The sequence below is a fragment of the Eublepharis macularius genome, chromosome 3, assembly GCF_028583425.1.
Source record: "Eublepharis macularius isolate TG4126 chromosome 3, MPM_Emac_v1.0, whole genome shotgun sequence".
Lineage (NCBI taxonomy): Eukaryota > Metazoa > Chordata > Lepidosauria > Squamata > Eublepharidae > Eublepharis > Eublepharis macularius.
In genome coordinates this window covers 107,719,461-107,743,159 of record NC_072792.1, presented here as the reverse complement: position 1 = coordinate 107,743,159, position 23,699 = coordinate 107,719,461, and the positions used below count along the sequence as shown (strand labels likewise).

At 42.6% G+C, this 23,699-nt stretch overlaps 1 protein-coding gene across 1 annotated transcript in view; it reads left to right on the top strand.

Moving 5' to 3' along the window:
* Positions 1-23,699, top strand: part of NCAM2 (neural cell adhesion molecule 2) — a 282,335-nt gene that overhangs the window by 242,892 nt on the left and 15,744 nt on the right. The window contains exons 13-14 of the mRNA XM_054973767.1: positions 15,638-15,842; positions 20,386-20,505. Coding sequence (XP_054829742.1) covers positions 15,638-15,842; positions 20,386-20,505 — 325 coding nt within the window. The remainder of the gene's footprint in view (positions 1-15,637; positions 15,843-20,385; positions 20,506-23,699) is intronic.

The window sequence follows — 23,699 nt, the reverse complement described above, 5'->3', positions numbered from 1 at the left end:
ATCAGCTGAAGTGTTTGTGTGTCTTGCAAAGAGATCCGTGGCTCACAAATGCTGGTTTCAGGTAGGTGGCTGTGTTGGTCTATAATAGAAAAGCAGGTTTTGAGTCCAGTTGCACCTTAGAGACCAACAAGATTTTCAGGATACAAACTTTTGATGGAAGCTTAAGAATCACTTTAGAAAGGAAACCTACTGATTGGCAAAGATATATACACACCTCCAGTTAGCATCCTAAACTCACCAAACAATCCATACTGCCAAACTTCATGCTATAGTGACATCTGACAGAGATTCTCACTTGCAGGATCCAAAACAGAAATTTGCGGAATTACAGGACCCACCTGACATAGGGATAACCTGCTACAAGACAGGCCATAAAGAAACACAATAGAACACTGCTGGTAGTCACATACAGCTCTCAGCTCAAACTAGTTCAGTGCAGCATTAACAATACTCTTTTCTCACAAGCACTGGGAGGTAAACTTCTTCTTATCCATAGACAGCCCCCTAATCTTAAAAAACTTCTCACTCACAATAATGTACTATCTAAGTAAACACGGACTCTGGGACAAACCTAAGTGCCAATTTTGTCCCCATATTCATTACAATAGATTAAGATAGGTAGCTGTGTTAGTCTGTCTCTAGCAGTGGAAAAGAAGTCCAGTAGCACCTATAAGACTAACAAAATTAGTGGTAGCTTTCGTGAGCCACAGCTTCCCCAGATTTGAAGAAGTGAGCTGTGGCTCACAAAAGTTCATACCCTACGATTAATTTTGTTAGTCTTATAAGTGCTACTGGACTCTTGCTCACATTCATTCTGACAACACAATCACTGGACCTGACAACACCAGTTATGCCATCTCTGCTTCATACACTTGTTCATCTTCCAATGTTATATATGCTATCAAGTGTCAGCAATGCCCTTCCTATCTCTACACTGGACAAATAGGTCAGCTCCCAACACAAAAGAATAAATGGACATAAATATGACTTTAAAAATCACAACACTCAAAATTCATGGGAGAACATTTTAATCTTCCAGGACATTCCATTGCTGACTTAAAAGAAGCTGTCCTCAAACAAAGACCCTTCAAGGACAGATTAAAACATGAGATTGTTGAACTTGAATTCATTTACAAGTTCAGAACAATGGACACACCACATCCCCTGTGGGTGCTGAAAAGAGACACAGGATTCTTAACTCACTACAGCTGTATTGTACCTTTAGACTCTGGCTCCCTTCCATGCATCAGCTCACCTACTTCCTGACTGGGATATAAAAGCTCAGGGATCTCCATTCTTCCCTGTGTCTAAAGAAGGGAGCTTTGACTCTAGAAGGCTTATATCCTGAAAATCTTGTTGCTCTCTGTGGTGCCACTGGACTCAAATTCTGCTGTTCACAAACGCTGATGACACAAGAGATTTGTTAGTCTTCAAAGTGCCCTAAGACTGTTGTTTTGGTCAGAGCAATCTAATACAGCTAATCATGTAGAATTCCTCAGGGAACAAACATGTACCCCACAGGACCTACTTGCCCCTTCCTTAACCATTTATTTTGATACAGGAAAACCCTTACTGCTTTTTTACCAGTCAGTGGGCTTATCACCATATGACAGATGTAAAGCTAATGAATAAGAGCAAATGCTTTGGAAGAGTTCTTTTGGTCTATTAGCAGACCATCATCTAATATTATTATAGCCTATACAACTTGTCAGGTTCTGCCAGTTAGATCCCCAGTTACTTCACTGCAGACACTTCAAGAGTCCAGTAAAAGTTTCTTTATTGGAGATCCATCGGTATCAGTGCACTCAGACTACAACATTGGCAGAAGTGACATAAATGGGCAAAGCAATGTTAGTTATAGAGCAGGATTTCTGCCTTGGAATAAAGACCATTACAATTTAGGCACACAGGGCCTAGGAGGTTGGAGGGGGTAGGGAAAGGGAAGACAACGATGAGCTCATTCTATGTCTCAGGGAGATACAGCTCTGGCCGGCATTCCAAGGACACTTTCCCATGCCAGTTGAGAATGCAAAAGCAAGATAAGCTACTCCTGGCTACATAGTCAGTTACCCAGACAGTTATTTACACATTCTCAGAGGCCCAGAGTACAGAGAATAATAGACATACATGGCAGATAAACAAGGCACATCTGACATACTGCCCCTCCCAAGATGCCTCTCCCCTTACAGGGGACCCGGTTTCTCTGGGTAGCCTTTGTGAAATCTGTGTACAAGTTTGGGAGCATTAACATCAGTAGCTTTTACCTATTCCATATTACTCTTATCAAAGTGGACCCATTGAATCAGGTAAAACAGTTCACCCCTTTTTAATTTAGAGTCCAAAATGTCTTCACCTTTATAACGTGGTTGTCCATTCACAATCGGGGGGAGGACTTCTAATTTCGGGTGCCATTTATCCGGGGAGGGGAGGCGCTTTCTTCAGGAGGCTGAAATGAAATACAAGGTGGACATTTTTCAGATTTGTTGGTAGTTTCACCTCCACAGTCACTTCATTTATCACCCTCACCACTGGGAAGGATCCTAGGAATTTCCACCCCAGTTTCTTACTTGGTAGTCCCCCCCCCTGCAGGTTTTTGGTGGATATGTACACATAGTCTCCCACTTGTAACTTCCAGGGGTCAGACCTTTTTTTGTTTGCCTGTTTTTTATAATCCTCTTTTGCTTTGTCCAGGTTTTTTTAAATCACTTCCCATTGAGCTATTAATCTGGACCACCAGTCTCTCAAATCCCCTGGGGGAGCTTCTGGCGGATTTTGAGCAAACGGCATGGCCTCCCCCTCATATCCATGCACTATCATAAAGGGAGAGGCCCCTGTAGACGCATGTACTGCATTATTATAACCATATTCAGCAAAAACCAAAAAGTCTGTCCAGTTATCCTGCTGATAATTAACATAGCATCTTAGGAATTGCTCCAACACCTGATTAACCCTTTTGGTTTGCCCATCGGTCTCAGGATGATGGGTGGTACTGAGCCCCTGCTCGATCCCTGCCACTTGCAAAAGCTCCCGCCAGAACTTGGCAATGAAATGACTTCACCTGTCAGAAATCACTTTCTCTGGGAATGAGTATCAGCGGACCATGTGCTGTATGAACAAATTGGCTAGTTTCTTTGCGATCGGGATCTTGGAGCAGGGGATAAAGTGAGCCTGCTTTGAAAATAGATCCACCACCACCAAAATTACAGACTTCTCCTTGGAGGGGAGAAAGTTGGTGATAAAGTCCATCGAGACCATCGCCCATGGCCAGGAGGGGTTTCCAATGGCTGTAAAAGTCCCTGTGGTTCCCCCTCTTTTCTTTCCCATTAGACACATCTGGCATGTAGATACATATTGAGAGATATTCCATTTCATATTTGGCCACCAGAACTTTCTCTGGGTTAGATGCAAAGTCTTTACATAACTGAAATGGCCTGCTAATTTTGGGTCATGACAGGTTTTTAACACATCCCCTCTCAGACTGGCTGGGACGTACAGTTTACCCTTTCGATACCAAACTCCATGCATGCTCTGTTCCAGTTCTCCCTCGGGGGCGCCATCCCCTTCTTTTTCCGCCTCCTCCTTCACCCTTCTCTCCCATTCACTGGATTCAGGGGTGGTTTTTGAGATTTGCAACTGGCTCCAGATGGTAACTGCCCCCTCCTCCCAACTGGGTGTGTGAGAATATGATATCCACCACTTCCTCCCTTTGGCTATTATGTTGAGGTAAGCATGATAAGGCATCCGCAAGTAAATTGGATTTGCCTGGGAGGTGTTTTAACACAAAGTTAAACCTGGAGAAAAATTCAGCCCATCGTAGTTGTTTAGCCTCTAACCTGTGGGGCATACGTAAAGCCTCAGACTTTTATGATCTGTCCACACCTCAAAAGGCACCTTGGCCCCTACTAGCCAATGCCTCCATGTACTTAATGCTAATTTGATGGCAGAGGCTTCTTTATCCCACAGGCCCAGTGGCGCTCTGAATCTGAAAATTTTTTAGAGGTGTAAGAACAAGAGTGCAACCTCCCATTCTCATCCTCTTGCAATATAACCCCCCATCACTACATCACTCGCATCCACCTGCACAATAAATTTGCAGTTTTCATCGGGGTGTCTTAAAACAGGTTCTGATGTAAACAATTGTTTTAGTTGCTCAAATGCGCTTTGGCAGTCTTTTGTCCATTCTAGTCTAGCACTAGGCTTCACTCCTTGCAGTCCTTTCCCTTTTGTTTTCAAAAAGTCAGTCGATGGCAAGGAGATCTGAGCAAAATTCCTAATGAAGGGCGTATAGAAGGTTGCAAATCCCAGGAATGACTGTAATTGTCGCCTTGTTTTCAGGGGGTCCCATCCCACTACTGCTTAAACTTTATTAGGGTCCATTTTCAGTCCCTCTCTGGAGATTCAATAACCCAAGAAATCCAACTCTTGTTTATGGAATTCACATTTAGACAGTTTAATTGGCAGGTAGTGGTCCCGCAGAGTCTGTAGTATCTCCCGTACTAACTTCACATGTGGTTTATTTATTTAATTTATTTTCGATTTTTATTCCACCCTCTCCACATTTCCAGCAGGCTCAGGGAGGATTAAAGATACATAGAGGATAAAATATATAAAACAGTTATAAATTAGCAACCATTAAAACATCCAAATTTAAACAGTTTAAAATACATAAACATCAACATAGCAGCACAAAGTTCCACTGACCAAACTTAGATCATCTTCAAAGCATCTTCGCAGTAAAAAGATTTTTAAACGGGGGTATTGGTCGTGGTGGGGGACGGCCCAATCCATCATCAACTAGCCAGGAGAGCTCCACCTAGCACCACCCATATGCCTGGTGGAACAGCTCCATCTTGCAGGCCCGGCAAAAAGATAACAAACCTTGCCGGGCCTTGGACTCCTTAGACAGAGCGTTCCACCAGGCTGGGGCCAGGACTGAGAAGGCCCTGGCCCTGGCCCTGGCCCTGGCCCTGGTCGATGCTGGGCGGGCCTCCCTGGGGCCAGGGACCTTTAGCAGATGATTCTAACTGGAGCGCAGAGTCCTCTGGGATTCATATGGGGAGAGGCGGTCCCGCAGATACCCCAGTCCAGTCCACATAGGGCTTTATAGATTAATACCAAAACCTTGAACCTGATTTGGTACCCCACCGGTAGCCAGTGCTGCTGACGCAGTGCTGACGTTATATGCTCAAACATCGGCAATCCTGTGATGACCCACACTGCCGCATTCTGCACCAGCTGTAACCACCGGATCAGGTTCAAGGGAAGCCCTGCGTAGAGCACGTTGCAGTAGTCTATCCTAGAGGTGACCATTGCCTGGACTACTGTAGTCAAGTCACGGGACAAAAGATAGGGGACAAGCTGCCTGGCCTGTTGAAGATAGGAAAATGAGGACCTGGCAACCACTGTGATCAGGGCCTCCATCCAAGATCACCCCCAGGCTCCTGACTCTTGGAGCCGGTGTAAGCACCGCCCCATCGAGTGCAGGAAGCCAGGGTTCCGAATCCATGTTTCCGTGACTCAGGTACAGGATCTTCATCTCTGCAGGGTTTAACTTCAGCCAACTTTGTCTCAACCATCCAGCCATGGCTTCAAAAGCATGCTCCAGGACATCTGGGGCAGATCCAGGCTGGCCGTCCATCAACAGATATAGCTGGGTGTCATCCGCATATTGGTGGCACCCAAGCCTGAAATTCTGCACCAACTGGGCAAGGGGGTGCATATAGATGTTAAACAGTAGAGGGGAGAGTATCGCCCCCTGTGGCACACCACATGCTAGTGGCAAACGGAATGATAATTTATCCCCTAGAGCCACCCTCTGTCCCCAATCATGATGTAAGAAGACAAGCCACTGTAGTGCTGTCCCCTGAATTTCCATATTGGTGAGGTGGTGGGTCAAAAGATCATAATTGACCATATTGAATGCCACTGAAAGGTCTAATAAAATCAGCAGCACTGATTCACCTAGTTCCAGGTGTCTGCGGAGATCATCTGTAAGGGCGACCAGCAATGTCTCCACCCCATGTCCCAGATGAAACCCAGACTGGGAGGGATCTAAGTCCGAGGTCTCCTTTGGGAAATTCTGCAGTTGGTTCTCCACCACCCGCTCAATCACCTTACCCAGAAATGGGAGGTTCGAGACCGGGCGGTAACTAAGCAGGTCAGCTGGATCCAACGATGGGTTCTTTAAAAAAGGCCTCACCACAGCCTCCTTAAGTGCTCTGGGAAAAACCCCAGAGCCCAGAGACAAGTTGACAATGGCCTCCAAGGAATCCCGTAATCTGTCAACACTGGCTTTCACTAGCCGTGACGGACACAGGTCCAGAAGGCATGTGGTAGGCCTCATTCTCCACAGAAACCTTTCCAACTCTTCCCTGGAAAGGGGGCTGAAGTGATCAAATATCACCCCCGGAGATGGCCAGGGGGCGTCTAGTTCACATACTGTGTCAACTGTGGCCGGTATTTTATCAGCAAAAAAGCTTGCAAAAGCCTCACAGCTTATGGCCGAATTCAAATTTTTGTGGTCTCTACCTGGAAGGGAGATCAATGAACGAACCTCATTAAACAGTTTAGCCAGGCATGAGCGAGCTGATGCAATGGAGGCTGCATAAAATGCCTTCTTCGCAGCCTTCACTGTCATCTCATAAGATTTCATAAGCAATCTATAAGGTGTTCTTGTTTTCTCATCGCAAGATCGCTGCCATACGTGTGCAAGTCATCTTAGTTCCCGTTTTCGTTGCCTAACCTCCTCTGGATACCAGGGGGCTTGGCGATTACAGGGCCGAAGAGGATGATGGGGAGCAATTTCATTGATGGCTGCAGAGAGCTGGCCCTGCTAGTCCTATACCATCTCATCCAATGAACTGCCATGGAGCATTGGTTCCCACAGAGCATTCTGGAAACCAATTGGATCCATAAGTCTCTGCGGGCGAGCATAAATTTGTTCTCAGCCCTTGAAGGGGGGGGGTGGCATGCCCAGCTGAGCCTCCAGGATTGCGTGGTCTGACAATGGCACAAATTCTACTTTATCCAGAGCCACATCCAATCCCGTCCCAAAGATCAAATCTAGTGTGTGGCCTGCTTTGTGTGTGGGGGCTGATACAAACTGGGAGAGTCCCAGTGTTGCCATGGCTGACACCAGGTCCATCGCCTGTGCAGAGGTGGCATCATCAGCATGGACGAAGTCCTCCAGTACCATCAACCTGGGGTACTCCAAGGCCCACCCCACCACCACCTCCAGCAGGCACAGCAGGGTGTCTGCTGGTGCGCTGGGTGGTCGGTACACCAGACAGACAGCCAAACTTTCCTCAGCACTCCACACCAGACGCACACAATCAATGCCAGAGATCTCCAGAATGGGAAGCCGCCTGAAGGAGAAACCCTCTTGGATACTGATTGCCACCCCTCCCCGTGACACCCCGTTCGTGACTGATGAAGGACTGAGTATCCTGGGGGGGTCAGCTCACTCAAGGCATCTCTCCATCCCTCATCCAGGTCTCAGTCATGCATACCAGGTCCATGTTAGCTACTGGAAAAGTATCATGCAGAACTCTGGTCTTATTATTTATGGACCTGGCATTGCACATCAGTGTCGGAAGGGGGTTTAATTTCCTAGCTCGGGATGGGACATAGGTTAGAAGGGCACTGAGCCTCACCATATCTCTGTGGCCTTCTCCACTTTGACCAAGTCCCACTGTCATAGATTCCCCATCCCCAGAGGACTGGGATCCCTGGCACTATCCCGGTAGCCCTCCCCACATCCACCATCATCACGATGTCCCCCTAGCAGCAGCAAGTAACACAATTCTGACCTGATAAAGTTCCTTATGGGACAGCCTAAATGAATTCCATCTCATGTAATAGCACCTTAAAGAGTCAGAGTTTAATTTAATTTCCATAATTCAATTTAATCAGGTACCCTAATCAATAACCCTACCCCCCCCCATTCCATTCTGAACTCCCAGTTCTGACAATTCCATCTAATTTAATAATTCCAATTTGCAGCAAGATTCCCTTTTTTTTCTTCCATCTAATTTCAGGAGAAGCTCTCTCGACATTCTCTAATAGGGCCACAATTAGATTGACTCATTGGAGTCAGCAATCAATTAGTATTCTTTCATAAAAAATGAAAGAATAAGGGCAATATTCTTTCATAAAAAATTATATAGTTAATCAGTGCTATCATCAAATCCATTAGCACCCACTCTCCAAAAAAGACTCAAAGACCTAATCCTATCCCTAATTTACATATGCCATGAATTCCTCTGTCAATTAGTTCTGGCTATAATTAATTTAGTTTTTATTATGGAGTCCATAGCAGCCGATAGTTCCCTATAACTGGTTAGGATTCACTTTAAAGGTCCCAACCCCACTGATAATCTATATCCCTCTCAATCTTGCTTTGACTGAAACAAGTTAGGCAGCTCCCTACACCGTCAACACTCTCTGCACTCGGAGGCCTTCAGCCCTCTCCTACACTTGTCTCGGTGTTCTTCAGCTCCCTCCAGAGGCCTCCAGAGGTCCTCGCTGCTTTTCAGAGAACTCTGGTGGCTCGGCTGCACAACCAGTCCAGTCCACCAAATCAGCACTCTGAGGGTTGCCTTTCAGGGCCTCCTCCACAACCAACTCCCACTAGGACCACCCAGCACTCCAACTTCCTCCACCTGGGCACTCCTTGTAGGCTTGGAGGCCTTTCAGACCCAAAGACCTTTCTCCTTCTTTTCCTCTCCTCCCTCACTCTCGCTGGCCCCCAAACCTCCAGTGGTTTTGTCTTCTCCGCTGGGTGACTTCCCTGTTGGGCAACTCTCCACTAGGCAGTTGGGTGACCGACTTGGGTCAGGGGGGTCGAGGCAGCTCCACTCAGCTCTGGTTCCGTTGAAGGATAAGCGACTCAGGTCCTGTCAGGGGAAAGGTAACTCTATTCGAGTCATAGTCTTTTAAATAAAATAACACGTCATCAAGATAAACCACCGCCCCCTTGTACAGGTGCTTGTGTAGAACCTCATTAATTAGGATCATAAAACCCCCCAGAGCCCCTTGCAATCTGAAAGGCATGACCCGATATTCAAATTGCCCCAATGGGGTGTTGAAGGTGTTCTTCCATTCGTCCCCTTTCTTTATTGTCACCCGGAAGTATGCGTCTCTTAAATCCAATTTTGAAAAAATCTTCCCCTGGGATACCACCCCAAATAGATCCCGGTTGAGGGGAAGGGGGTAAGCATTCGACATTGAGACTGCATCAATCCCTCAGTAATCTGTACATAGTCTCAATCCCCCATCCTTTTTTTTTATGGCACAACATTGGGGCGGCATGAAGGGAGCTGGTGGGCCGGATAAACCCCTGAGCCAAGTTCTTATCAATAAATTTCTGTAGTTCCTCTCGTTCCCCCTGGGCTCATAGAGTATAATTTCCCCTTTGGGAGTTTCTGACCAGGAATCAGTTCAAAGGCACAGTTCATGGCCTGGGGGGCGGGGTGGGGTAGCTCATCAGCCTCTTTTTCATCAAGTACTTGGCTCAAGTCTCTGTACTCTGAGGAATTTGCTCCTTTTCTTCCCTAGTCAATAGGGCCACATCCCAGTGGGATGGTTCTGCCGAGCCCCACTCTTTGTTCCATTTATGTTCTTGGCAATTTTCCCCAGCAAAACACCTGGCTTCAAAACCTTACTTGTGGGTTGTGATTCCACAGCCACTGTATCCCTAACACTAGCAGGAACTTAGTGGCAGCACTCACCGAGCTTCCCAATGACTCCCCGTTCCCATTAGAGTACATTCAGTCTCATAGCTAGAGGGGGTCCCCTTCATCCGGGAGCCATCCATCTGTTCAAATAAAATGGGGTGCTCCAGCTTACACACATTTAGTCCTAGTCCAGTGACTAGTGCAGGAGCTATCAGGTCCCGAGTGCACCCTGAGTCAATTAAAGCTCGCATTCAGATGTGGGTTCCCCTCCCTGGGTTATCTAATGTGACTGATGCATAAAACAAGGCCCCTCTATATCTCACCTCCTCAGGCATGGATTTCTTTTCGACCTGCCAGTGTGTCTCCTTACAGCAGGTCATTGGCACTTTCTGCCAGTATGGGTAGGCCCTCTTCTTCCCCTGAGGGATCTCCACTCAATGCCTCCCATTCCTCTCCCACCTTCAGGCCGGTTTCCACTTTGCTCCGTCTCTTAGGAGCTTTGCGGGATGGCTTGGTTGCAGGTGCTGAGGCTTTCTGCACTGGGCAGCTCTTCTCCATGTTTTTCTTTTTCCTGCAAGGGCAATCTGCCGCAAAATGGCCCAATCTTTCACATTGTATACACAGATTCCTCTTCAAACGGATGGCCTTCTCCGTCTCTGGTGAGTGGGTCTTGGAAAACTTCTTTTCTGTTGCTCCTGTGTCATGGGAAGGCCTGCGAGTTCCAACATGGTGTTGCATTTTCAGGTGCTTGACCACCTGGTCTCAATTTTCTACCTCGCAGGCGAGCTGGATCCATCCTAGAAGCATTCCGGGGTCATCTTGCACTAGCGCCTTCGCCACCAACTCTGGGTTCAGCCCCGCTCAGAAGAATTTGATTTTAATTCCCTCAGTCCAGTCCTGTACTTTGGCCACATGCTGCCTGAATTCCGCAGCATATTCATGCGCAGAGCGGCTGCCTTGCCGAATCCGTTTCAATTTGGTACTGGCCCACTCCTCCTTGAGGGGGTCTTCAAACTGGGCTCTCAAGGATCATACAAATGCATCCAAGTCTTGCAGCTCTTTGACCTGTGCTCTGAATAGAGTGACATACCACTTGGGCATGGGTCCCCCCAATCGGGAGCCTGGGTAGCTTTCCCAACTGTGCTCATTCGGGAAGGTGTGGCCCCACTCTTGAAAAAATTCCATTGCCTGAACCAAGGAGGAACCCAGTTCCTCTGGGTTTCCCTCAAACTGTGCATCCAGTTTACGCCACCCCTGTGCTGGTGGAGCCACAGGGGGAACCACCGGCAGGGCACCAGGTGCTCCCCGAGGCTGGGGAGGTGCAGGAGAGATCACTGGCAGGGTGGCTGGTACTCTTTGGGGCTGTGGAGCTGCAGGGGGGATCACCGGTGGCCCAGCCGGTGCAGCTCGTGGGCCTGGCCCAGGTACAGTTCCATCTCCATCCAGCCCCAGACCAGCTAGTCCGGCTGATACTCCTTGGGGCTGTGGAGCTGCGGGGGGGGGGCTCACCGGCGGCCCAGCCAACACAGCTCGTGGGCCTGGCCCAGGTACCATTCCATCTCCATCCGGCCACGGACCGGCTAGTCTCCCAGCGAGAAGCAGTCAACACATCAGCTCTCATAGTCCTCCCATCACCTGTAACATGCCATCCTTCAGGTCATCCAGGTCTTCCCAGATAGCTTGCATCTCGGCACGGACATCTTTCCAACCCCCACAGGGTTTGCTGTTTTGGGGGTTGCTTTGGTCTGACTCTGAGATGTCATCTCTCTTCTAGTTGTCCTCATCTGAGTGGATGGAAGGAGTTTTCTTGGGGTTGACTGGTTCACCGCCATCCCCTTTCTTCTCTTCATCCTCCATGCCCTCATCTTTGGATTTGACGGGGACTTCCTCGGGTACCACCAGTTCCTCAGGTTTAACCAGTTCCTCCAGCAGGTTCATTAGGCCCATTAGGCTGTGGCTGAATAATTTGCCTCACAGCCTTAACTTGTCCTCTTGAGTCTCTGACTTTGACTTCTGCCAAAATGTTAGGCTCTGCCAGTTAGATCCTCAGTTACTTCACTGCAGACACTTCAGGAGTCCAGTAAACGTTTCTTTATTGGAGATCCATCAGTGTACTTCGGCCACACCTTCCCGAATGACTACAGCTTTGGCATAAATGATGTAAATTGGCAAAGCAATGTTAGTTACAGGGCAGGATTCCCGCCTTGGGATAAAGACTGTTAGAATTTAGGCATGCAGGGCCTAGGTGGTTGGAAGGGGTAAGGAAAGGGAAGACAAGGATGCGCTCATTTCATGTCTCTGGGAGATACAGCTCTGGCTGGCATTCCAAGGACACTCTCCCATGTGCATGATAAGCTACTCTTGGCGACATAGTCAGACAGTTACCCAGATAGTCATTAACACATTTTCAGAGCCCCAGAGTACAGATTACAGAGAATAATAGACATACATGGCAGATAAGCAGGGCACATCTGACACAATTGTTCAAGCTAGAGTTGCCTGCCAGTGGCTGGCACCAGATGGGAAATGGGGGGCAAAGACATGGAAGTTCTGGTGTTGTGAGTGGTGTGATATTACTTCTTGGGAAAACTAGAAGTGGTATCATGTCATTCTAGGAACTCCTGGAAACTCTATGGTAAAACTGGATATTTTTCCCCTTCCTGGAAGTGATGTCACATTGCACACAATGCCAGTTATTCTTTAAAACTCTCCTACCACTCAAAGGAGCAGCATTGGGAAAAGCAGTTTGCCAGCAGGACAGACAACCCTGGTTCAAGCCTATCTAAGTATGGCTAAGGTCCAGTTTTCATGCTATAACTGCCTTAATTGTTTTTTGTATCATCACATGGTAAGCTGTGCATGTGCACAATCTCATGATGCAATTTGTTGCATGCTCTTGCAGATCTCCATCTTAATGTGATATTAAAATATCATCTCATCAGCAATGCAAGCTACTGCACATAAATGGCTTGTGGCCGACAGAAAGCAAAAACAACCCTGACTTTTTATATTTTATTGCACTTCCCTTAAAAACATTTTCTTGGCAGTGTTTATTTTTTCTTCTAATATTAAATCTCAATGAAATGGTCAGAATGTGTGTGAAACGCTGACTGACAAAATATAGATGGGAAAAATGACCATTTCCCCCTCTTGTTGTAAAGAGGAAAACTGCAGAATTAGTACTCATTTGAATGTAAGTGAAAATATTGTAAAATATGCAGAAAGAATTCTAATGTAGCATTGCTGAAATGTATAACATACAATTAAATACATTTATACATATATAAAAGAGTCCAGTAGCACCTTTAAAACTAACCAACTTTACTGTAGCATAAGCTTTCGAGAATCACAGTTTTCCTCATCAGATGCATGGAGGGTAAGAAGAAACTGGTCAGATATATAGGTGGAGAGGGGAGGGGGGAGTAGATGCAATCAGTGGCTTCTGATAATGGGATCAGTTTGCTTCTGATAATGGGATCAGTTTGCTTCTGATAATGAGATAACTATTCATAGTCTCTATTCAATCCAAGCCTGACTGAGTCAAATTTACATATGAATTCCAGTTCAGCAGCTTCCCATTGGATTCTGTTTTTGAAAGGTTTCTGTTGAACTACAGTGACCTCTAAGCCCTTAATGGAATGTCCTGATAGATTGTTCTCCCACTGGTTTCTGGATGTTGCCATTTTTAATGTTAGATTTGTGTCCATTTATTCTTTTGCACAGAGGTTGGCTGGTTTGTCCAATGTACAGAGCAGATGGACATTGTTGGCACATGAGGGCATATATCACATTGGAGGGCATATATCACGTTGGTTAGTCTTAAAGGTGCTACTGGACTCTTTTCTATTTTGCTTTTATGATCTGTCCACACCTCAAAAGGCACCTTGACCCCTTCTAGCCAATGCCTCCATGTACTTAATGCCAATTTGATGGCAGAGGCTTCTTTATCCCACAGGCCCAGTGGTGCTCTGAATCTGAAAATTTTTTAGAGGTGTAAGAACAAGGGTGCAACCTCCCATTCTCATCCTCTTGCAATATAACCCCCCATCACTACATCACTCGCATCCACCTGCACAATAAATTTGCAGTTTTCATCGGGGTGTCTTAGAACAGGTTCTGATGTAAACAATTGTTTTAGTTGCTCAAATGCGCTTTGGCAGTCTTTTGTCCATTCTAGTCTAGCACTAGGCTTCACTCCTTGCAGTCCTTTCCCTTTTGTTTTCAACAAGTCAATCGATGGCAAGGAGATCTGAGCAAAATTCCTAATGAAGGGCGTATAGAAGGTTGCAAATCCCAGGAATGACTGTAATTGTCGCCTTGTTTTCAGGGGGTCCCATCCCACTACTGCTTAAACTTTATTAGGGTCCATTTTCAGTCCCTCTCTGGAGATTCAATAACCCAAGAAATCCAACTCTTGTTTATGGAATTCACATTTAGACAGTTTAATTGGCAGGTAGTGGTCCCGCAGAGTCTGTAGTACCTCCCTTTTCACATGTGATTTATTTATTTATTTTCGATTTTTATTCCTATAATCCTATTTATTTCTATTTTGCTACTACAGACTAACACAGCTAACTCCTCTGGATCTATTTCTACGTATGTGCCTATTCAGCAAAGATATATTTTTGAGGAGACTATATTCTATACTCCTAGCTGATACACATCCCCAGCCATCTCATAACACTCAACAAAGAGCAATGGTTGGATGAGGGTCAGATCCCTTTTGGAGTTTCTAGCTATTACATGCAATTGGAGTTGGAGCAGGACTAACGATGAACCAATATGTCCATTTTCATTTATTTTTTATGTTTTATGTTGTCACTGTCATTGGTTACTTTGCCTCATTTTCATCATCATTCTTTTATGTTATTCTTATGTCATTTATACAAAAGTAATTGTATTTTTTTGCATTTTGTGGGGAAATAATGTTGAAATGTACATAAATTTTAATTCAAAAATTCAGTGTAAGGAAAGAAAAAAATATGGAAAAATAGATTGAGCTTGTTTCTCAAAAGTAAAAGTAAAATCAAAACGGGGATATTCAAATCAAACTAAACAGCTTTTAGCCAATTTAATCTCATTCCTAATTGGGATAATTGTTTTATAGTATACAATAAGATGGGCACTAACTGCTAGTATTTTCAGTATAATTATATGTGCAGATCCCTTCCTGAATGAATTTCAAAAGTGAGTTGTCAGAATCTGCAAATCTGTAAGTGAAAGGCTAACAAAGCATTGAAAAGTTATTTAAAGAACTCTCAATGGCGATCAAAAGTGATTTTTGTAATCTGGTATAGAAATGGCAAGCTCATTGACATGACAGTGATGTAAATAAGGTATTCTATGACAAGTTATTCACATTTAAAAGTCTATAAAAGATAAAATTAGTATGGGAGTGACAAGTGATAATCAAAACTCAAAGAAGAGCCAGAAATGGCACATTTTGCTGTAGTCCACCATTTTAAAATTTATGATTAACTTGCAAAAAAATGGTGTTAAATAAGCTTTCAATGGATATGTTTAACCCGCTTCACTCAAGTTAAATCTGAATAGAAATGTGATATATATTCATTAAGCATCAAATAAAATATTTTATTGTATGTTTAATGGCATGCTTTAATGGAACAAGGCCATGTCTCAATGATTTAGCAGCAACTTTGTACGCAGAAAGTCTCAGGTCCAATGCCCAGCATCTCCAACTAAAATAATCCATGATTGTCATTTCAATTTTGTAGCAATTATTCTCATAGGATTATCATCTCTTTTTAGTTTGAATATAGTCATTGATCCTTGAAGTGAATGTTAGGAATGCATAGTCTAGAAGAAAAAATCTTCATTAGAAAAGTCTTCAAGGTATTTATGAGGTATTTTTAGACATATAATTAGCCACAAACATTTTCACTTGAGAAATGTAAATAACAATTAATTGTAGATCCCCACTGTCTATTTTGTTTGTTTTCAAGATACACTTTTTAATGGGCTTGGACTTGGTTCAGTCATTGGACTGGGTGTGGCTGCTCTTTTATTAATCCTTGTTGTGACTGATGTCAGCTGCTTCTTTGTACGACAATGTGGATTGCTAATGTGCATCACCAGAAGGATCTGTGGAAAGAAAAGTGGTTCCAGTGGGAAGAGCAAAGAACTAGAAGAAGGAAAGGCTGCATATCTGTGAGTATCAGTCAAAATACTTAAAAGGATTTTTAAAAAATAAACACAGAAGGGCTAGCGAGCAGTAAATTGGAAATGCTTGATAAATTATCTTTAACTGGAAAAATGCAGGGTGTCAGATGTAATATGGGGATTGTTACCTTTGTATTGTTTAAAATATATTTATTGCATGTTCTAATTCAATGGTTTGACTGAGACTTTTTGAAGACATTCAGCAGAGTTGCACTTATGCAAGTGCTGGGCTTAAATTAATAAAAGTCACCACGGTCTTTATATTGTCGAAGGCTTTCATGGCCAGAGAACAATGGTTGTTGTGGATTTTCTGGGCTGTATCATCGTGGTCTTGGCATTGTAGTTCCTGATGTTTCGCTAGCAGCTGTGACTGGCATCTTCAGAGCTGTAACACCGAAAGACAGAGATCCCTCAGTGTCGAATGGTTTGACACTGAGAGATCTCTCGGTTTGACACTGAGAGATCTCTGTCTTTCAGTGCTACACCTCTGAAGATGCCAGTCACAGCTGCTGGCGAAACATCAGGAACTACAATGCCAAGACCACGATGATACAGCCCAGAAAATCCACAACAACCATTGTTCTCTGGCCATGAAAGCCTTCGACAATATAAAGACCGTGGTGACTTTTATTAATTTAAGCCCAGCACTTGCATAAGTGCAACTCTGCTGAATGTCTTCAAAAAGTCTCAGTCAAACCATTGAATTAGAATTCTAACATGGCTGCAGCAATTGCTGTTAATAGTGTTCCTTCACCAGATACCACAGCCATTACCAAAAAAAATTTTTTTTTTGAGGCTTAAAGCGTCTTTGACACTGGGATTTTCGACAAGCTCTCTGCATTTTTAAAACCTCTTTCTGATCAACTGGAGATGATCAAAATTAAAATAAACTTAAAGCACGTCAGTCAATCAGCTGAAAATGCGATGGAAATTTATATTATGATACAGGAAGAAATCAGGCATTTACAGGAGAGAGAAAGAACTATGTCTGTAAAAGTGATGACCCTAGAGAATAAAATAAAAGATTCTAATTTGAAATGCAGAGGGTTTAATGAGGGGGAGGAAGAAAAAACTGACTTGTTTATATTCCTAGCATTGTGGCTTGCCACAATTCTGGATCTAGAGGAAGGGTTTGCTTCATGAATCAACAAAGCTTATCGGATGACTACCCTCCAAATCAAAAATTCTTACAAGTATAAATGGGTTTCTACATTCTGGCGTCATTTGAGGATCAAGATTCTGCTTGATCTCAATGATTTGTTTAAACATAATTTTCTGAACTTATATCATTCAACACTATCCCTCTTTAAGCATTGGAGTAGCCTACAATTTTCATGGCTAGAGAAAACTAGTTTGCTCATATAATTTATTCTACCTAAATTTATATTTTTCTTTAGAACTTTACCAATTCCTCTCCCAAACACATTTCTTAAGAAAGTTCAACTATCATTTAATGACTTTGTATGAACCACAAAAAAAACAAAACCCCTAGAATCAGTTTTAACACTGAGTAAACCTAAGAATCAGGGAGGACTCTGTTACCTGGATCCAAAACTATATCGGGATGCATCACTCCTAGCAAATCTATTAAAAACTCTAAATTCAATTCCAACTTTAGATTGGATAAAAACAGAGCAGGTCTTTGTTTATGCAAAAAACTTGCATGTAATATTTTGGAATAATCCAAAAGAAAAGCCAAATTCTGTTGTTGATAACATTTCACTACAAATATGGGATTGTTAGTGTTACAGGCTTGCAGTCCCAATATCACCACTTTCTACCTTCATAGGTCAATTGTGGTATGAATCAGGGTTGCAGGCACAAGATTACAGGTTTTGGAGGAAAACTTACTGTACCAGGCTAATAGATTTAACCAAGAACACTAAGGTTTTAGAGAAATCTGATTTCCAGATCCATCAGTATCAATACTTTCAAATTAGAAACTTAGTTAACACTTATAAAGAATGTTTGTTGAAACCTCTGACTGACTTTGAATTTTTTTAAAAAATCTCTCTGCCAAGTGACAAAGGAATTATCTCAAACATTTACACACTTATTAATGGCCTCCAATAAACCACTTTCATGTGTGAAGGCTTGGCACAGAAATCTTGGTTTTATACTCTCTAAAGATCAATGGAAACAGTTCTGGCAATCTATTCAGGTCAGGTCAGTTCAGTTAAGAGTTTATGTGTATAACCATAGGCTATCACAAAATTACAAAAACCCTATTAGATAAGATAAAAAATTAGGTAAAATACAATTATATATATAATACAGATTTACCAAAATGTGGGGGCAATTCTGTTAAAACAGACATGAGTTAGAACCAGCAAACAGTAAGTTACTGCAAGTTCAGATAACACCTTCTTTCTTTGCTGCATTAGACCTTATCTTTATAACAGCAAATGCAAAAAGTGAAATTCTATATCAAACGTATGCATCAACATCAGAAAGCAAAAAATTAGACTTTCTCCATGTCTGATCTGGCAATCCAGATGTTGAAAATATTAATGAGACGGTATCTTTTGCCAGTTAAAATTTATCATATGAACTATAACCAGAAATCAAATTGCTGAAAATAGTGTGGAGACTGAGGTTCATATTTTCATACTTGGTGGTCTTGTAAGCATGTTCAATCATTCTGGCATCTAATTCACAGCCAAATATCTATTATAATAATCTATCTAATTCCTTTTAAGCTTGAAGTAATGTTGTTGAAATTTTTTTCAGAATACTGGAATACCCCTGTCAAGACTTAATTTAATAGTATTTTTATGTACAGCAGCCCACTTAGTCATTGCAGCAGCTTGGAAGTGCAGTAAACTCCTTTTGTTATCTGATTGTACAGGATATGGGACATATTTGTAACGGAGAAAATTCTAGACTAACAGAAACAGATCAAGTCAGATCAATATATTGTCGAAGGCTTTCACGGCTGGAGAACGATGGTTGTTGTGGGTTTTCCGGGCTGTATTGCCGTGGTCTTGGCATTGTAGTTCCTGACGTTTCGCCAGCAGCTGTGGCCAGGGTGAAGCCAGCCACAGCTGCTGGTGAAACGTCAGGAACTACAATGCCAAGACCACGGCAATACAGCCCGGAAAACCCACAACAACTATCAGATCAATATATTTCTGATTTTGCTGAAACATGGCAACCTCTAATTGACTTTACAGCAAGTAATGAGGCTATATTCTGCTTCACCCTCCCACTCCAAATAGTTTTATGATATAGATACAGGACTCATTTTGAGGGGGAACATGCCGGAACACAGTTCCGGCAGTTCCCCAAAGAGATCACATGTCAGGTGGCCCTACCTACCTGACTCTTGGCCATTTTGGGCCCGTTTCAGCCTGGATTGGGGCCAAAACAGCCCAGCTCGGGCCTCTGATGGGTGGTGGATCACTCTCCCACTCAGCAGCAGCCCGATCCTGACCATTTTGGGCCCCTTTTCAGCCATTTTCAGCCGCTTTTTTGCCATTTTGAGCCCAATTTCAGCCCTGAATGGCCAGGATTGGGTCCAAAACAGCCAGGATAAGTGATGTCAGGGGGTGTGGCATATGCAAATCAGTTATGCTAATGACACACTTCCAGTGATGTCAAGGGCCATGGCATACGCTAATGAGTTATGCTAATGAGTCCCTCCAGCTCTTTTTCTACAAAATGACCCCTGTATAGATTTGTTGTTAACTGTAGTTCTGTCTATGATTGTAAATAATTGAATCACTGTTCTTTAATTTAGTAATTCTTATATATATTTAAATATTAAGTATCTTTCAATGTTTTAATTTATAACTTTTGATGATTGTTGTTTTTAAACTCTTATTATACAATCTCTTTATGTTTCAATAAAGTTTATAATAAAAATGCATCCAAAGGGCTCATTTTGAACAGTATGATTATACTCTTCTGCAGCAAAACAAAAATACAAAACTCTTGCATACCAAAAGCATTTAAATGATTTTAAAAATTTGTTTTATTTTTTATACATTCTTCAGAACACAAAACTAGTTCTAATTTTTGTATGGTCATTTGTGTGTTGCAGAGTGGAATTGCTACCCTCTGAAACATAGAAAATAGTGAAATGTTAAGTTATTTTAAAAGCTACCGTCTTGAACAGCTTACCACAAGTTTATAGGTTGTTAAGAAAGAAATAGTTTCATTCACTCATATAAATTAGACTTCCATGGTGAACAGATCAGATCTGAAACTTTTTTTTTGTTAGCCTCACTGTTAATAAAAATACATTTAAACTGGGAATTCTCAGTTCATTACTTTGAATTTTGCATTGAAATGTTAACTTTGTGTTAAAATGAATGTTAACTCAACAACAATCATTCCAACATGTCTAGTTACAATGTAATTTAGTCAGGGTTAAAAACAAGATGACAATTCTGTTGAAAAAATTTAATCTCTCTTAATTATTATTCACCTTTTCCTTCCATAATTTTCAAAGCAGAATCCTGGCAATTAATATAGTGTTATGCATTTTGAAAACAGTAATCGGGGCTAAGAAGCTTTTGATATTTTTTAGGAAAGATGGATCAAAAGAACCAATAGTTGAAATGAGAACAGAGGATGAAAGAATTACCAATCATGAAGATGGAAGCCCTGTAAATGAACCCAATGAAACAACACCATTAACAGAACCAGAGTATGTAATCTGATGTTACTACTACTTATAATTAGTATATTTCCTTTGCAATGAGAAAATAAAACCATTGATGAAATGTTATCCATTACATAATATGTTAACATTATGTATATCAACTCTGGTCAACAGAGGTGTGCATTACAGCCTTGAGATGAAAATGTACATACAAAAAAATTTCACTGTTTCAGGTCAATACCATAATATTCCAGAATGGTAATGCAAATCTTGGATTCTAGGAATTACAAAAAACACCATGAAGAAAAAAAAGTGTTTTTCATGTTTGTGCTTACCAAACAAACTGCAGCTTTATCAAAATACAAAGTTCAGCACAGACACTTATCTTAAAGCTGGATAAAAGCAGGAGCGATACACTGGTGTGTCTACTTAGGACGCCATCTTGCCTGCGATTAAAGTATACTCAAATGGACGGGGAAGTGGGGGTTTGGCTATTTTGATCTCTGTGGACCTAAATATAGATGTACAAGTGCTAGAGAATAACTACCCTAATAATTTTCAGGTCCTACTTCTCAAAGGTGATCATTTTAGAAGTATACTCTGTGTTAACGTATATATCCCTCCTAGTGGCTTATCACCCCAGAAAGGGGAGTGTATCTGGGATCTTCTATCTGACACAATGGATAGGCTAGCTTCTCGATACCCAAATGCACACGTTATTCTATGCAGAGACTTCAACGCGAGAATTGGGGCGGGCAAGTTTGAGGCAGGTGATGGTGTGAGCGCACAGATTGTTACAAATGCCCATGTCTTAGAGCACTCAGCAAAGGATTCAGTAGTAAATAAGTTTGGCCTTAAACTACTGAAACTGCTTTCTCTGTCTAACCTGCATATCTTGCATGGCACCTCTTTTAATTCCACAGGGGGGTCCTTTTACATACGTGGCAGCATCTGGTACCAGCACTGTCGACTACATAGCCATATCCCCTGATCTATTTAACCGGGTTTTTAACTTCGAGGTTTTAGATGTAACATTAAGTGATCACTGTCCTTTGAGACTGTCTCTTACTGCCAACTTTAATGTCCTAGTGAAACCAGTACCAGACCTTGCTGAGAGCATGAATCCCAATCTTAGGAGGCTCAAATGGTCCAGGAAACTACATTGCATTATATCCAATACCTTGTCATCTTTGGAAGTGAGTAGACTGAGATCATCTCTTTTACAAAACACCACAGATGTGATTAAAATCTTTAATGAAATTAATTCCCAGCTTAAACCTGTTTTAACAAATAACAGGCCTATGAAGTTGATATTCCATGCTCAAAGTGGTTGGTTCAACCACGAATGCAAAGTGCTTAAAAAAGATCTCCTTTACACTATGAGACAGGCTAGGCATAATAGGGATAGGGCTCGGATCAGCAGTCTAACAATGCTTAGGTCCTAGTATAAAGCTCTAATTAAACAGAAGAAATTAGAACATATTAAATGTCTCTGGAATGAGTTAGATCGTGCAGTATCTGAAAGAAATGACTTTCGATTTTGGGACTTGCATTCAAAAGAAGTTCCCTGTATTGCCATATTGATTCATTTATTCCAGGCCACGTCTGGTCTTCTTATTTTAATAAAGTCTTCGGGCCTCAATATCCACAACCAGAGGGAACCTGGACTTGCCAACAGGTTGTACATCAGGATTCTCTGGCCCTGCCAGAATGGGCACCAGTTTCTGAAGCTGAAATTAGAGGACTAATTGCCTCATTACCCACTGGTAAATCTCCAGGTGAGGATATGTTACCCCCTGAACTGTATAAAGCCTTCCCAGACTGGTGGGCCCCAGTACTGGCTAGGGTGTTTACTCAAATTAATGGTTCAGGCCAAATCCCCTCTGGATGGAAGCTGAGCATAGTAGTACCTATACACAAAAAAGGGGATAAATCTGACCCGCAAAATTATAAGTCTACTTGACACAGCAGCAAAACTGTATAGCAAATATCTGCTGGCAAAATTGGAAGATTGAGTGACTACCGAAAAAATCATTCATACCACACAAGCGGGATTCCGGAAAAATCTTGGAACTATAGACCACTGTCAAACGCTATACCAACTGGCTTAGTCTGGAATAAATGGGCCAACAAAGGCACTTTATGTAGCATTTGTTGACTTGGCTGCTGCATTCGATTCAATCAATAGGTCCTGCTTATGGTCCAAGCTTGCCAAACTTAACATCGATAGTAGTAGTAGTAGTAGTAGTTTATTTTCCACGGTCAATGACCAGCAGTTAACAAAGACACCAATAAAAGGTACCACAGAAGAAAATAAAACATCAATAAAACCATTCACAATACCTGGGTAAAATCATTCATAATACAATAGTATAAACTTTAAAATTCTTGGTGGTACAATAAAATTATTCACTTAGCCACTAAGGATTTCCTGATCCTTGAAGCAATCCAACCAAATCTAGCTACCTGAAACGTAATCTCAGGGTGTCTATCTGAAAAGAAACCCCTCAGAATGCATATCCTTTGGCTACGTGTAAGGGGCAAAGTTGAAAAAAGAGGAAAAGATTTGCGAAGATTGCTATACACCTTACAATCAAATATAATGTGTTCTAATGATTCTATCCCTTCCTCACAGCAGGGGCAAATCCTTTCCTCATAAGGGATCTTTTTAAACTTCCCTTCAAGGACAGCCGAGGGAAAAACATCCAGTCGCATTAGTGTAAAAATTCGTCTGTACTCCTGGTTTGATAGGTTGAGGAGATAAGGCATAGGTGTTTCCCTATGGGGGGCTCCAAAAGATCTCGCCATTTCTCTATTCTGATTATGTCATGTTGCCTTGCAATAACTAATATCCTCTGTTTTACTAAATCTTTAGCTTTTTCGTAACCCATAGAGCACAGGTATTGTTTGGAAAGACCGTGTAGAAGTAACTCCTTATCCAGCGCCTTAAGCCATGGGGGGCGGGGGGCACAGGGATCCAATATTATTAGACTTGTGAGCCCTTTGGGACAGAAGACTAATTTTAGCCAGTACAGGGTTACTGCAATCCACAACCTTGCCTCTACTGTAATCATGCCAGTTTCAATTCTGATAAGTGCATTTAGGACACCACGGGGCACTTGTAAGATTGTTCTCAGGAATTTAGATTGAACGGTGTCCAGCGTCTTTAGATTTGAGGTGACATTTATTGGGGCTCCATAGGTAAGCTGAGAGAGGGATTTAGCCTTGAATAGTCTGAG